This window comes from Pieris napi, chromosome 1 (assembly GCF_905475465.1).
Source record: "Pieris napi chromosome 1, ilPieNapi1.2, whole genome shotgun sequence".
NCBI classification, from domain to species: domain Eukaryota; kingdom Metazoa; phylum Arthropoda; class Insecta; order Lepidoptera; family Pieridae; genus Pieris; species Pieris napi.
This window is the reverse complement of record NC_062234.1, coordinates 13,674,366-13,690,019: the sequence shown is the minus strand read 5'-3', so window position 1 is coordinate 13,690,019 and position 15,654 is coordinate 13,674,366. Positions and strand designations below refer to the sequence as shown.

Below are 15,654 nucleotides of genomic sequence, written 5' to 3'. Positions count from 1 at the left end.
CAGCGCGATTAGATATTTTGTGTTTTAAGCGAGGTTATTGTTATGATTTTAACTTCTAAGAGCCTCAAACTTATGAGAATTGTAAATTATATTAAACTATTCCTTAACTTACCAACTAACACTTGTAATAAAGTAAAAAAAGTATAATATTTGTAATTGCTACTACGAATATCCGATTTAGTTAATGCAAGAAATTAAACCGATAGTAAAGAATTAAATTATTTTATAGAATTTTATGTATGTTATAAAAAAAATAATTTCAATTTCCTAAAACTCATTTGATTCTGATTTTTATTTCAGATTTATGGGCGTGATAATAAATTAAAGTTTTCGTCACTATCGTTTCCGGGCAAGTAGGGCTGTCAATATTTATTAACATGTGTAAGGATTCTGAGTACACCAATTTGACCACAGTGGGGTTGTTTGTATACCACGCTGTTTTAATCGTAAATTATGTAAATCAAGTCTTGCGTGCACTGGTCGAGTTGCAGCTTCAGCCCGGTCTGACCACAATCTTTCTGCCAATGCCGCTGCCCTTGGCCAAATTCTGGAATCTAATCCATCTTTACTCAAAGTGGATGTCCACACCGTTGCCTCACCACCTTCCAAGGATTTAATTGCTTTTCTAGTCCACGGCCTATGTTCGTAAACTCTCTGCCATGAGTTGAAATTTGAGTTTCCAGTTTCTTCATACCATTTGCTGTAGCCGTCATTCAAATCCCAAGCATCTTGATGGGATAGAATTAACCGTAACCCACTTATATACCTCTCGGACGACGCTAAATCGTTAACTTGTAATCCTAGATTGTGGAAGTAGGGTTTTAAATCCGGTTTGATACGATCACTCATTTTCGAGGTCCAGAACAACGTTAAGTTTGGTAATTTTTCATTCGCCGTTTCCAACCGTTGTAGCGCATTAGTTGTGAAGACAAGCCAAAGATCCATAGGGTCGGTGGCCTTAAACTTCTCAGCCCAACAACGTAGTGATACATCGCCGTTACCCATATGAAAAACGTCATCCACCCCTGTTAATTGAATAATTTCCGCGTACAACTTCTCAATCATTGTATACACTAAAACGCTTCGAGGATTCAATTGCCCACATGGAGGTTCGTCACAATACTCAGTCCATGGTTTGTTGTTCAAGCAAAACACAATGTTATCAGCTTTATTTCTGCCCTGCCACATCCACGCTGCACCAACATGAGCCGGCAGGTCTACCTCTAGCAAAACGCGAATGCCCCGTAATCTTGCGTACTGAATGACAGTGCGTAAATCTTCTGTGGTGTAGATGGCTCCTGGGCCATAAGCTCCGTAACGCGATAATTGTGGCAAACTATCCAACTCAAGAGGAAAGGATTGAGCATCAGTAGCATGCCAATGAAATGTATTAAGTTTACAGGAAGCCATTCCATCTATCGTAAGTAGTAGGTCACTAACAGGAAAGTAATTCCTAGCAGTGTCCAGCATCAGACCACGATATTTGAATCGTGGGGCATCATCAACGCTAGCAGCCTCCATCATAAAAAGTGATCCGGCGTAAGGATCAAACCAAACAAGCTGTGAAACAGTTTCAAAAGCATGACGCACTCCACTAAATGAGTTAGCAGATATATCAACTCGTAGTGACCTTGTTGTACCGTTCCCGGGTCTTAGAGAAAACCGATAACTTTCGTCGGTCTCCAGTCGAAGTCTTGGATCTCCTTGCCCGCTCTCACTAATTTCTACATATACAGCAACTGTCCGCCAGTCCTCAAAAACACGTATGTCGTGTTCCATTTTTCGTAGGACACCTTGAAATATCTCGAATGCACTTTTGACGTGTTCCCGAACGGACCTTGATGGAAAAGATACAATTTGCAGGTGAAATAAGTCCGACCGGACTGGTACGGCTGTGGTCGATAAGCTTACTTGTCCAGTAGGCTGTGGCCAAAGAGTCATAGAAGCGCAAAGCATATTACAAGTCATTAGAGACTGGAGTCGTCCAGAGAGCGTTGCTTTTGTTGGGACGCATTTATCGTTGATACAATCCCAAGTCCATAGAGGTAAGGTTGCTCTAAAAATTTAATTATATTTTGTAATACCTGCTCTTATGAGTTCTCAATTTATTTTGTAATAAGGGTAAATAGCTAATATTACGTATTTATAAAAAAAAAACTAACGCTGAAAAGCTTCCGACCTGTCGAATTGTGATGAATATTATAAAAGTCCATAAAGATATAAATTTCCTCATCTTTAATCAAATAATCAATAAACATAATTTTAAACGCTTTTTGAAATAAACAGATCTGTCGCGCCAGAATACACGAACATATGTCATTTATGTAACTTTGTTTTTAAAGAATTTACAGATAAATAATAAAAATACTGAGACACAGAATTTTGCATTATCCGAATCTAGCTTTGCTTGATCTCATGTTCTAAGGAACGACTTAAAATATAACTACAGAAACTTATATGTAATTATAAACTAAGAAACTTATTAAGATTTTTTGCACAACAGACAATATTTTATTTTACACTTAACAATTCTACCATAAAATGGCTGTTCTACACATCCATTTAAAAATAATTAGAAAAATATTTCGTGTAGAATAATATAGAGCGCTGTCGGCCGCACAGTGACTACCTGGAGTCGTAGGTTCGCAACCCGGGTGTGCAGTAACTTATCCACGTGCACAGTTAACAATAGCTCGTAGAGTGAATCATCATCAAGAATGGATCAGCATGCCTTTGAAACAAAATTCATAAAGAAAGCTGATGACCTATTTTAATATACATAAATTACGTGTCACGTTGTTTGTCCGCTATGGACTCCTAAACTACCGAACCGATTTCAATCAAATTTGCACACTTTGTGTAGTTTGATCTAACTTAAAAGATACAATAGCTTACATCTCAATTTACACCCGCAATATTATTTTATTGCAAAATATTTGTGTATTATTTGATAGTCTCAATTCTAACAGACGGCGCTGTGTTGAAAGTACAAACTTTTAATTTAATGGCATAGCCACCATAAAAGCATGGTGGTCCCCATGACTGGTGTTCTCCTACCGTTTCCCTTGAATAGGTTACTACTATTTAATATAAGTAAAACCTTAGCCACAGCAACGCTTGGCCGATCTAGTATGCCTATAAAAATATATCACGAAACAAATACAGAAATTTGAGGCTAAGACCAAGGATTGTAGCGCCACTGTTTGTTTATAGAATAAAAAAAATGCAAAATCTCCATCCTTTATTGAACTAAGATCAATAAAATTCAACATTATTGACAGCTTTCAAAGAGAGTACACGTACATAAATAAGATAAGCGCACAAAGGTACTCCTACTAAAAACGAAGTCATCCCAAACAGCACTATAAGAAGATCTTTGATCAGATATACTTTATAGTATCCATAATCGTTGGGGTACAGAATACAGAGTTCCATCAAAGCTGGAAATACGAAAGCAAGCATGGTGGTGCATAAATTGCCCACAAATGCCACAAATGCTCCTTGTATGGGGATAAGGTAGCATATGAAAACTGAAAAAAAGGTTATTGATTAGTGATTATATCAGAGCGCGAGCTTATCGTTTTCCACTCTTTGTTCCGCAGGGATCGAACTCCGAACACGTTGCCCAAACGCTCTTCTTCTGTTTTATACTTATTTATTTATGTGTATACTAGTAGACTCGGCCAAGCGTTGCTGTGGCTAAGATTTTTGTTATATTACATAGTAGTAAACTATTCAAGAGAAAAGGCAGGAGAACACCAATCCACCATGCTTTTTTGGTGGTTATGCCATTAAATTGTAGCTTATGTGAAACGTTGGTAATTATTTTGATAAGGATCAATACCTAGGTACGAATAAAGAGCCTTGCCGGTGGTATTTTAATAAAAAAAGAATAATAAGAGGACGCTTATTGTGACGTAACTATAAAAGATAGAGACATGCTGTCGTGACATTTTTTATAGGTAGTGATGTGTCCTGAAAAATTGTAATACATCATTTTGTTCTATCATTAATAGTTTTCGCAGCGCACACGATTGAAGGAAGTTTTTTGTTTATTTTTTTACACCTTGGGTTATATTATTCAAGTTTTAGTAAGCATCCCAATTTTTTTTGAAAATGAAACATAGCCTATGTCACTCGGGAATACTGTAGCTTGCCAACGGTGAAAGAATTTTTGAAATCGGTCCAGTAGCTTCGGAGCCTATTTAATCAAACAAAAAATCAAACCTTTCCTCTTTATAATATTAAGTATAGATTTAAAAATTCTTCCTTTGTATTATATATATATTATAATGAACAATGAAAATCTTAGAACTTAGAATTTATTATAAATGCATATATTCTTTGTATATTTTTTTGTATTTTTTGTATTTGTATAGGTGAAACTGCGCTTTGTGTATGTTTAAATGTGTATTCCTTTTTGGCTCTTGTGTACAGTGTAATTGTTTGAATATTGTTTAATAAGTAGCTGTAGGAATACCGTTGAGCAAATAAATAAATATATTTAAATACCAGTGCCGGATATAGCATAACTAGCACCCTGGGTGAGATTTCTACGGCCTTCTCATTTACTTTCCCCCTAACTGCAATTTAAACCCATACGAAAAAAATGCAAAGGATATAATGAAGCACTGTTGGCCTAGTAGCTTCAGCGTGCGTCTCTGATCCCTGAGGTCATAGGTTCGATCCGCGGCTGTGCATCAATGGACTTTCTTTCTATGTGAGCTATAATAGAATAGTGTTTCGATTTATTTGCGCGTGCTATAATTTCTGACTTCATGTTCTCATCCATCAGCTCTAGTTCTAGAAGTATCAACCTTCATTGCTAATCGTTAGTGCTTCTACATAGCTGCAGCAAATTTGGCTAGTATTTGTACTAAGCCCACTTTCCGTTTCTTAAATACCTTTCCGTATTAAAGAAATATGATTTTTAGTTCGCTCTAACGTTCAAAAGTGTACACGTGTTAAATTTTACAACTGTCGTACTATTAATTTGTGAAGGAAGGTCGTACTTTAGACGTACTTAATTAAATAAGAAAACAGATAAATATACACACATGAAGTTATAACGAACAGGGGTCTGGCTGTGGCGTCAATCCATTTCAACATCTCATCAGATGGCGGGTCTTGCGGGTGCCAATTTTTGACCACGTCAACAATCATGGATATTGCCGGATAGCATTGTATGGGGTAGGCGAAGGCTATGGCTATAAGGTATAAACCAATCGATGCCATTGATATACTGAAAATTTCGAGTTAGAGAAGTAGATCGAGGCTGCGTTGCCGTAAAGAACCAGCTATTATAGCATTATTTGCATGTGTATGTCAAAAATGCAAATCTAATCTAAAGATTGCATAGTTCCCAGTTTACCTCATAGTAAATTTAGTTAATGTTTAAAGATATTTATTTTACATTCCAAAATAAATATTTTTAATTACATGAGAAATTTAATATAATATACGAACGAAATACGCATCGCCATCAACTATCCCAATTTTAGTTAAGCTTTCAAAACATTACAACTTTAGTTTTATCTGTCATATAATTATTAAAAAAGCAAAAACTGCTTTAAAAACGTGTTTAGTTTTATAAGTTTGTTGCATTCTAGGAAATAATGTACACTGGATATGTACCACTATAAATTTTTATGTAACGAAATAAATAATTTTTGAAACTGAAATCGATCAGAATTAATAACAAAATAGGTGTGCCTGTGTGCGCGCGCTCGTATGTGTTTGTATTTTTTTTTTTTTTGGAGTTTATGGCCTGGTATCTAGACCTTTAGGCCAAAAATGTATGTGTTTGTATACTAGCGTAAACTAAAGATAATATCAATTACATACTAATCATCGAATGGCAAAGATCTTAGGACATTTTCCTCCATCGTGCCAAAAGACCAGTATCCAAGCACACCGAACACAGTTGTAAAAACGGTTGGAATAAACATGCCCACTGTTAGCATTCCGCACGGTTTCGTTAATACCTTTGGATCCTTTAAAGCCTTGTCTATGGATAGTATCTAAAAGAAAAATTTATAATTTCCACTCAAGATTTTCTTCGAGAGACGAGTGTTTTTTCGACTCAAAACAAAGACTTATTGTTTAGTACCCATAAGATAATTTTCTTTTTTAAGGTAGGAAATATAGGATATTTTGTCTCTTTAAATTTATTTATTTATTAAAGTTTACCACATCATACATCATACTATACTATCGAGCAGTGTTGGCCTAGTGGCTTCAGCGTGCGACTATCATCCCTGAGGTCGTAGGTTCGATCCCCGATGCACCAATGGAATTTCTTTCGGAACGGTGAAGAAAAACATTGTGAGGAAACCGGCATGCCTTAGACACAAAAAGTCGACGGCGTGTGTCAGCCACAGGAGGCTGATCAACCTACTTGCCTATTAAATTGAAAATGATCATGAAACAGATTCAGAATCCTAACCTAAAAGAGGTTTTAGCGCCACTGATTTATTTCTTTTATATAATTCTATATCTATGGTATTGTTACACACTCTTTAATCTAAAATGTATGACATTGGTTTTAAATTTAAAGATTTTTTCACTTACGACAGCAACCGCGCTCAAGTTAAACAAGATAGTTCCAATGACGAAGAATAAAGCTATAGGATCAGTACACGCGTACACGATTACTCCATGAGGTGCTAAGAATATGAGGTATATTATCAGTATAAGACCCGCTATGTTCAAGTAATTACCTGAAAAGATTTTTCGAGTAGAAAATTCGCAAGAGAATTTAAATGTCAATGCTAATAATTAAAATAAATACAAAGATATATATTTTTTGTATCGAATAAACTTAAAAAACTTTGCTTCCGGCATAATATGCTTTATATAACAGGGAGGTACCAGACAGAGGCCTCATCTGATGTTAAGTGATACCGCCGCCTATGGACGCTCAACGTTGCCAGAATGCTCGCAAGAGCTGACCTTTGAAACAATTTCCAATCAAACGACTTACCAAGCATTGATATATAGCTGACAATTGACAATGTCTTCATAAAATATTGTAGGAATAGATAAGGAATCAACAGAGACAATATAGCCGGTTTTGAAGTTTTCCAATCCATAATCTAAAATTAACATTACCAAGTTGACTGTCCTGAGTTACTAAGTATAAAGCTGTAGGACGCTAAAAAATATACTCCCTTTTGTTTATTATATATTATATATTGTATCTTAAGTTTTTATAAGTACATAAGTTATACTACCCTAAGTGTTCCAACTAATTTTTAGTTAGTTTATTGCTTTTGATATATAGTTGGGTTAAAATGATTTTATAAGTACTTAACTAAATGATTTGTTTAATGGCGTGAAAAGATCTTTATATTTCGTAAGTTAGTTATAAGCTATAAATCTTTCTCAATAAATAAAAAAAATGTCTAGTTTTCCTTAATTGAATGCAGCGCTGGCATTGATCCGTTAATGTTTTAAATGTGTAAAATAATACTAACATCTCTTAAACTATCTGTTGTAAATATGACGAAAACCGTGCAAATCCCTAATTGACTCATAAGCATAAATATTGATATTATCATTCTGAAAACAAAAAAAATATGGCGATAAATTAAAATAATTCAATAATTCTCTGGAAAAATTAAAAATAAATTATAAATAATGTCTCCAAAGTACTCTTTGAGCATTTAGATTACACGAATGCACAGTCACATTTTCGTTAGACGCGCAGGGTAAGAATAGTATCATGGCTGTGGTGAACGGCACTGGGAACGAATTAATATACCAGATGGATTGATCAAGTGAAAGACCCATCGTCCTCAAAATTGTACACTGTAATAATAGAGGCGCTGGATAGAAACCGGCAGAAACAGATTGTTCGCTCCAGATGTTTCCTTGCTGCTCAGACATGAGCTACCGACTGAAGAGAAAGAGAGAGAGAAATATAAAATATACTTAAATGTCCTTGCCTTTTATTTGACATGATAGATAGGTAATGGAAAATATAGTACGGGTACGTTTTAGATAAACTTACGGGCCCTTTTCTCCGATTCTGTGCAAAATGGTAGGTCCATGTAAAAGCGCTACGCGGAAACCATACCTGTAAGAAATGTATGGAATCCTCAGTTGTCGACTGATTTCATTGAGACACCATAGCTAAAATAGAACACAATTTAGCATGATATTCCATTTAATACCTGTAAATGACACCGACGAAACAATCATAATCTAATATTTAAAATTCTCGTGTCACAATGCTCGTTCCCATACTCCTCCGAAACGGCTCGACCGATTCTTATGAAATTTTATATTCATATTCAGTAAGTCTGAGAATCGGCAACTATCTATCTTTCAAACCCCTAAGTGATAAAAAATATTTTAAATATTTTATATTCTTTTTTGTTTTGATTTTTTATTTTTATATGATACAGCATACAAAATACATACAACCCTTAATTTTCATACACCCTCTACGACTAACCCCAATTTTTTATAGTAGATATGTAGTTATTTTTATTGAACTTAAAAAATCTTTCCTAGAAATAATATACATTGCAAAACAACGTTTGCCGGGTAAGCTAGTTTATTATAAAAAATATAAAATTAAATTTTATAAAACAAACACTATAATTGGGAATCGAACTCGGTAACCCAGGCCGTTCGTAAATGAGACTCTTGGCACATATCTACTTGCCTAAAATTGTTGAATAAGGAATGAAGTATTTCTCCCGTATCTCAAAATCCTGGCGAAGATGTGTCTGCCACATTATAAGCCCTCCCTGAATTGCGGTAAAGAGTGAGGTAAAAAAAATATGTTTATTACGGAACATAAGATACGGGTATCACTTATTCCACGTCATTAAATTATTAATCCCTACTCATCGGCAAAGAAGACAGAGGGTGTAGGTCGAGAGAAAATGCCGGCGTAAGAAACTCTCGGTACTCTTTTAAAAATAGCAAATCATCAAATAACATTTATTTTAAAACAAATATGGCAAATTAATTAGAAGTAGCCTGTCTAGCACTAGTTCCAGGCCCTTTTATCAACTAGATATTCGGTATTCTTAATATAAGCTAAATCTTGCTGGGAGATCTTACCAAAGTCAAATGCATGTGTATAATAAGAAGGCCCAACGCCGTTGTCATTATGGGTCCAAGTATGATACCGGATTGACTAATAGCTAAAGGCAGACCCAGCACACCAGCGCCCCATAATGTTCGCATGAGATTGAAGTACGCCATCCACGGTCTTGAAAACAGAGCACATTTAATTTACGACTATAGATTTTTTTTATTTATTAATTTTCTAACATTACAGCAACAAGTTGGATAGAAAACTTCCCGGCATATAAATTTGCAGTGCTAAGATTTTAGTTTCCTTTTTTCGCCTACCCAAATACGTAGCAGCGCCCGCAATAATTCATTAATTCATACTTGTAGCTTCTGCAATTTGGATTTATTTTACTTAATTTGCCTCGAAGAAGCAACGGACATTGTAAGGTTCCTAGGTCATCGGGGTGCTTTAAATAATAGAAGATTTTTGTTTACCACTCGCGTATAACAATAGAATATGAGCGAAATAATGAAATGTTAATTGCAATGTAACGAATGAATGCAATTGAACAGTCTAATACAGTGCCTACGTCTGGCTGTACTCTCGGGGCGTAACTCCGACGATTTAGGAAATCGTCACGCTTATAAAACTAAGAAAGCCTGAGTGAGCAAAATGTACAGCCTTGGCTCATACAGACATTAAGGTTTTCATCCGTATCACCTATACCACTTTATAAAACCTGCTAGCTGCTTTCTTAAAGGTTGGCAACGCATGCAAGACCCCTTTATCACAGGTTACAACTTAATTGAATGACCAGCCTGCGTATGCAATTTAGAATTTTGCTTTTTATAAAAAATCTAATCAAAAGTAAAGTTTTATTTGTAGTGCATGTACCGATTTCTACTCTGACCTCAATGTCATCTTTTGACTTATTTAATTTAAAACTACTATTTTAATAAAAATAAAAAATATACTTTCAACTTCAACATATGAAAAAAAAAAACCATCAAACTTCCCGATTTAAATTTTAAAAAATTCAATTAACTTATTCAATAGATAATAATAGTGATAATGAATGAGTATATAACTTCCTTGTAAATTTAGGTTGCCAATCATGTTTGGAAATATTATCTATATGTATGTATATATCTTATATGCTATTAACATTTAACCCAATACGTGCGTGTAGATCCATGAAATTTACGTTTAAGCCGATTTCGAATACCGGAAGGCTAAGGCTGATCATTTATGAATACCAACTCTGTGCTGTACTTGTGAATATCGGTCCAAATTTCGATTTCCAGCGAAACAAATTTTGTTTAAAGATGGCAAAAAATACCTTAAAATAATGAATTGGCGCAATATCGACCCCATGGCAGACAAATTTCTGCGCCAAAGTAACTGTAATTTCCCTATTAACGGCGCCGTTGTACAACTTGAGTAAATTACGTACTTAATAGGGGCTTTGGGTTCTCTATGGTCCCTTGGATCAAAATCATCGTCAGGTGGCTTTTCTTCTGGTAGTTGTGTTAGTCTAAAATCTATCAATGACTGCCGATCGATAGGCCGAATAGAAAGTTTACTAACGGCCTCGAAAGCGGCCCTGAAATATAAAATGTTACAAAAAAAATTGAGCAGGTTTACAAGGCTTAGGTTTTTTATTAAGGTAAAATTTATTATTGAATATGCAATCTTACATTTTGTAACTAAGTTAGGTATATTATATTTAATTTATGACGTTTATTTTGACTTACAGAACAAACTACATAACATTGTGTTCAATGACTTTGATTGTTAGGTAAACAAAACCTATCAAAAATTTTCACTAAGCTTGGCTATCATGCCAACAAACAATGGACTCTTTAGCTAAAACATTTGAACTTAAGCCGGATTCCTAAATGACCAAAAGTAACATTTCTAAATTAACAAAAATATCGCGGATATCCTACATTTGTCAATACAGTTGTTTTTTGAAGATTTTATTCATTTATCGATCGAACTGTCCTAATGAAAAAAAGTCTTTTCTCCATAAACTATCCTCCGAAGTGTTACTGACACTTGACAGTGACAATTGACAAAAGTCAACGAAATAGTTGCCGCCGATCGCCGTTGACTAGAAGTAGGCAAAAGTAAAAAGTGAAAATTATAAACCGCAAACTCAGGAATCACAAAAGATAAACTTAGTTGATTTTATAGGTGCAAAATATTTATATTTAGAAGTGCTTTACGATTCATTAAAAAGTCTGTATAATGATGTCAACAACAGAGGGGGAATTGGACGTAGAAATATCTCATGAAAAGGAAGATGGCGAGGTTAGAGAACTTGTTAATTATTAGGACTTGAGCTACAACTTAATATGTTAGATCTAATTTACAGAGCATTAAGTAATTAAATTATTATGAACTTAGAAATATTAAGTTAATGCTTTCTGAAACAGTATCATAAATACATGATTTTAATGAGTCTGGCGTTAGTAGGGTTAATGTTTGCAAATCATTGTTATAGTTGGATGACTCTGATGTAGAAGAAGGCACTTATATACCCTTGGAGCGCCCGGAGGTTTTTAACCCGCCATCACTTGTAAATATGCAAATACAAGATGAGCAAAGTGATGAAGCTTCACTTGCTGAATCTTCAGGCTCAGAGTCAGATGAAGAGCCAAGACGTCGTGCGAAACGTACTAAAGTGAGGCCACGACGCCCACAACAACAACAATCTGGCCGCAACAATAAATACAATATATGGTGCCAAACTTTACAGGTTATTATTTCTTCTTATACAATTTTACACCCTAAATATTTTTCAATCATTACTAACAATATATTTTAAATTTACAGGAAGACCTCTTGACTGAGGACATGGGCACTTGTGATGTTTCAAAGAAAAGCAGATATGGCGTTGAATCTTATGATTACACTATTAAGTATAGATTAGATGATAAATATATTTCTAAGAAAGTGTTTTCTAGTAGTGATTATAACCAGACAAATAAGAGAAAGTATTCAGACAGATCCAATGTAAAGTTAAGATTGGGGAAAAGAGTTAACAGCCACCGGCCAGTAGAGGAGAAACAAGAGCCAAGATTTCTGCCAGACCTGGTTGTCACATTAGAAGATTCTATTACTAACCTTGCAGTAGATATTGCTGAAAAGCTGGCTGAAGAAAAGAAAGATTTAGTTGGTAAGTAATGTACTGTAATGTAATCTTTATACTGATACGACTTGGTTAACATTTGGAATTATAGTACAGTTTCATACACATTTCTTACTAAAGCATAGATCTCTTGGGTAAACAGTGGAGCTATATTAGAAGAATAAAGTTATATTACAAAAACTATTATCATTTTATATGAAATCTTGGCTTCCAAAACGAATTGTGAAGTGCAATTAACTGACTGATAGAAAAATATTTGCTGAGTATTCTACAATACAATTTCTTCTTTACAGTTAGAATTGTAGAGGTGCTTGGTGCCAGTAAAGCAATTGAAATATATGAAGAGACACAAAAGGTTGAGGCTGAAGGAGGAATGCTTGTAATGGTATGTTTATTGAGATACATTACTTTAAATATTTGTCTATTATATTTTTCAATTTAGATTTTAAAAATCACATACTTATTAATTAATTAATAATGAACAGACCATTTACCAGTATCTCATAAACCATCTCACATTTCAGAATGGTACACGTCGACGTACACCAGGCGGAGTTTATTTCTTTCTGTTAAAGAAACATGATGATGTGTCACACGCTATGATTAATCAGATATTTAATGAAGACCGTAAAGAAACAACACGAAAAATTAAAAAGACGCGCGCTAAGAGTCGTCAAAAGGTTATGGAACAATTAAAACAAAGTCTAACAGGTAATTTTTATTCAGTTTCAATTATGAGTAATTTTCATACCACTGTGGCATACACACAGTAACTACAGTTAGGAGTGTGTAACAGCTTTGTTTATTTTGGTATCTACAAATACTAGCTTATGAGAGTTGAAGTGAATTGATATAGTACTGTTTTTTAATTTCAGATTCTGAACTACCATCTCTTCTTTCAAGAGGAGAAGCAACTATACAAACTGAACATGGTTCAAATCCACCACCATCTCCAGCTACAGATGCTCGAGAATGTTCAAGCGACACTGATACTCATACAGAGCACGAGCAGCAACCATCACCAATTAGGCCCTCATCACCAATACCTGATACTCGACCCATACAAACATATGATGATGATGACTATCTTGAAGTGATGTGTAATGATGATATGGATATGCTCTGAAGTGTTGTGATATGTGATTATGTGTTGTTAATTATGAGCATGATTTGGTATTATGAACGTACCATTAAAAGTGCTAGATGCCTAAATTATAATTGCAATAGTGCATTAAATAGTTATGATATGCCCCAAATTGCAAATACAAATAATGCAATTTAAATTTAGTAGAATATATTTATTTTACAAAAATGGCATAATTGTAAAGTAAAACCAGTCAATTTCTTTCAAAGTATTTGGTATATTTCATGTACAAAATTTATCCTATTTGCTTTGAGGATAATGATAAGCTACAATGATCTGACTAGGTCAATGACATGGTAACTAATTAAAAAGGCTGCTGTTTGTCATTTTTTCATGGCTTGAGCACCAATATGGAGAAAACCTTATTTAAATAACTTTGTTAATTATTATATCTTTTTAGTTTTGGTATGGTCATTATCAATCTAGGCTATGTTGTGCTAGGCCATTGATGATTGGTTGAAATGAGTAGGGTATTGTTACTGTGCAACTATCAGGCTGTGATTTTTCTACTGCGGCCCATTTGCCTGCCTTAGAACTAGTTGTCAAGTGTATTTGTACTTTGTTACATGTAAAAATAAAATGAATGAAGCCGTAATATTACATGTCTGTCTATTGTGTGTATTATATAATGTGTACCATAAGCAAGGTTTAAATTTGAGACAACACTACTTTTAACACTATTGTTTTCTTTATTATAGTCTATATACAATCTAATCTAAAATAAAAACATAGTTACATTTTGTCTAAAAATATTGATTGTTATTCTTATTTAAAAAATAACTAATGTTTGGGAGTAATAGGCCTAACTTAGAGTTTTACTATGGTAATTGTTTTAAAAATTATTTCCTCAAACTGTTGCACAAATGTTTTTTGTTTATATTTACGAAATAAAGAAATACATAAATATGTGTACAGTAAAGTATTATAGGAACTTATTGTCAAATAAATAATTAGGTGTGAAAGAAATCACATTTTGGTATGAAAATTAAACACATTCTGTCATTTTAATCTAAAGACCTATATTATATTTATTAGTAATAGAATTTTACACATTTTTATTTAACACTACAAGCTTGAAATTATTTTCAAATAATTTGTGTTAAATAGGAATGCAATACCATAAAGAACTTCATATTATTTTGTTTTTTATTAAAAGTAGTGAATCTAGACTCTAGAGGATAGCTCCTTATATAAGAATGAATAATTTGGTACTGTATTTGTAAAATATATCTTGTCAAATATAGTATTTTTACAAGCTTTTACTGTTACTGAGTAGTTTATGTACAGTCCTACTGCTAAATAAGAAAATAAAATAAAGTTTTTGAAAAACTTGTTTTGTTTACATATTTAAAACTTTCATCACCTCATTTTATGTAAATAAAACTACAAATTCCCACTTAATAGTTTATTAATTGGGCTCCATTCTCGATTATTAACAAAAATAAGTCATTTTCGAAAATATATTCTCAAAAATAAATGAACATGTTCTATGATAATGGCACATATTGGATGTGATGTGTGAAAAAAAAACCTATGTGAATGTTTGAATTTTTTCACAGTTAGGGAAAATCCAGCATCTGAAATGAAAGATATTTTTATTTTACATTTTGACCCTAGAAACCACTTTTTGTAAGAGTAATACTAACCAGTTGTGGTAAACATTTTTCTACATGCTCAATGTCAACTTTGTCGCAGTTTTCTTTCAATGCTTGGCTAGATGCCCGAAGGCAAGTTTCTGTGACGAGACACTTTGCCACTTCAACGACCAATGTTAGAGCATCATTACCAAGCTTTGTTTTATTGTCTTGAAATGATCCATGTAGAAGCTCTTTTATAATTTCCTATAACAGCGTCACAAATGTAGTTAAGCCCTAATTAAATGGCGCATTACCAGTTATATATTTTAAATGCAGTACGTACCTGCTTTATATTATTTTTAACGTTAGAAACTATGCTTGCCGGATCAATATTACCATCTCCAGTCTCGTTACTATAACGGGCCATTATAATTGTTTATCTATTGATTCACGAATAATTTCTAAATATCGAAGTACTTAAATCAATATTTTATTATAATTTATTTAAAACAACATTTAAAAAATATAAACAACCCCAAAGACCATCTCATCTCTCAAATCTATCTACTGTCAAGTGTCTGTCATGTCGTGAGAAAATGTAACAGGTTATATAAGCGAATTTAATTTTCATTGACTCTGTGCAAGAACAGACCGTCGTGGGATTTAGGTTGCTGCATTTTTTTCGTAGGTATGTTCAATGTTGACAAGATTGTTACGTCATAATTCGAGTGAATAAATGCATGGCAAA

The 15,654-nt window shown here is 33.8% G+C and overlaps 4 protein-coding genes across 4 annotated transcripts; 1 reads left to right on the top strand and 3 right to left on the bottom strand.

Moving 5' to 3' along the window:
* Positions 1–206: 206 nt before the first annotated feature.
* On the bottom strand, positions 207–2,061 carry LOC125055010 (probable beta-hexosaminidase fdl; the record flags this gene model as incomplete). The annotated part of the gene is made up of 1 exon (XM_047657239.1): positions 207–2,061. A coding segment is annotated over one exon (1,689 nt), but the record flags the coding sequence as incomplete, so codon positions are not given.
* A 1,194-nt stretch (positions 2,062–3,255) lies between these two features.
* LOC125054933 (proton-coupled amino acid transporter-like protein CG1139) lies at positions 3,256–10,664 on the bottom strand. The gene is made up of 9 exons (XM_047657109.1): positions 10,485–10,664; positions 9,076–9,226; positions 8,012–8,133; positions 7,476–7,560; positions 6,983–7,094; positions 6,571–6,719; positions 5,845–6,020; positions 5,058–5,242; positions 3,256–3,530 (listed from the first exon to the last, which is right to left on the bottom strand). The coding sequence occupies exons 2-9, from the start codon at positions 9,217–9,219 to the stop codon at positions 3,256–3,258; spliced, it is 1,248 nt and encodes a 415-aa protein (XP_047513065.1). The 5' UTR covers positions 9,220–9,226; positions 10,485–10,664.
* Positions 10,665–11,113: 449 nt separating this feature from the next.
* LOC125048699 (phosphorylated adapter RNA export protein) lies at positions 11,114–14,466 on the top strand. The gene is made up of 6 exons (XM_047647530.1): positions 11,114–11,344; positions 11,538–11,792; positions 11,870–12,212; positions 12,479–12,570; positions 12,710–12,896; positions 13,061–14,466. The coding sequence occupies exons 1-6, from the start codon at positions 11,282–11,284 to the stop codon at positions 13,309–13,311; spliced, it is 1,191 nt and encodes a 396-aa protein (XP_047503486.1). The 5' UTR covers positions 11,114–11,281; the 3' UTR covers positions 13,312–14,466.
* Positions 14,467–14,719: 253 nt separating this feature from the next.
* LOC125048716 (centromere protein X-like) lies at positions 14,720–15,488 on the bottom strand. Its single transcript, XM_047647553.1, has 3 exons — positions 15,250–15,488; positions 14,976–15,170; positions 14,720–14,906 (listed from the first exon to the last, which is right to left on the bottom strand). The coding sequence occupies exons 1-3, from the start codon at positions 15,331–15,333 to the stop codon at positions 14,889–14,891; spliced, it is 297 nt and encodes a 98-aa protein (XP_047503509.1). The 5' UTR covers positions 15,334–15,488; the 3' UTR covers positions 14,720–14,888.
* Positions 15,489–15,654: the final 166 nt, after the last annotated feature.

Coding starts and splice junctions, on each gene's coding strand:
- LOC125054933 (XM_047657109.1), bottom strand. CDS start 9,219: ATGGCGTACTTCAATCTCATGCGAACATTATGGGGCGCTGGTGTGCTG. Junction 6,720..6,982: donor CAGCTATATATCAATGCTTG/GTAAGTCGTTTG, acceptor AAATCTTTTCAG/GTAATTACTTGAACATAGCG. Junction 3,531..5,057: donor CCTGTTCGTTATAACTTCAT/GTGTGTATATTT, acceptor CCTTTTTTTCAG/TTTTCATATGCTACCTTATC.
- LOC125048699 (XM_047647530.1), top strand. CDS start 11,282: ATGATGTCAACAACAGAGGGGGAATTGGACGTAGAAATATCTCATGAA. Junction 11,793..11,869: donor TATGGTGCCAAACTTTACAG/GTTATTATTTCT, acceptor TTAAATTTACAG/GAAGACCTCTTGACTGAGGA. Junction 12,897..13,060: donor ATTAAAACAAAGTCTAACAG/GTAATTTTTATT, acceptor TTTTAATTTCAG/ATTCTGAACTACCATCTCTT.
- LOC125048716 (XM_047647553.1), bottom strand. CDS start 15,333: ATGGCCCGTTATAGTAACGAGACTGGAGATGGTAATATTGATCCGGCA. Junction 15,171..15,249: donor TTAAAAATAATATAAAGCAG/GTACGTACTGCA, acceptor ACGCTGTTATAG/GAAATTATAAAAGAGCTTCT.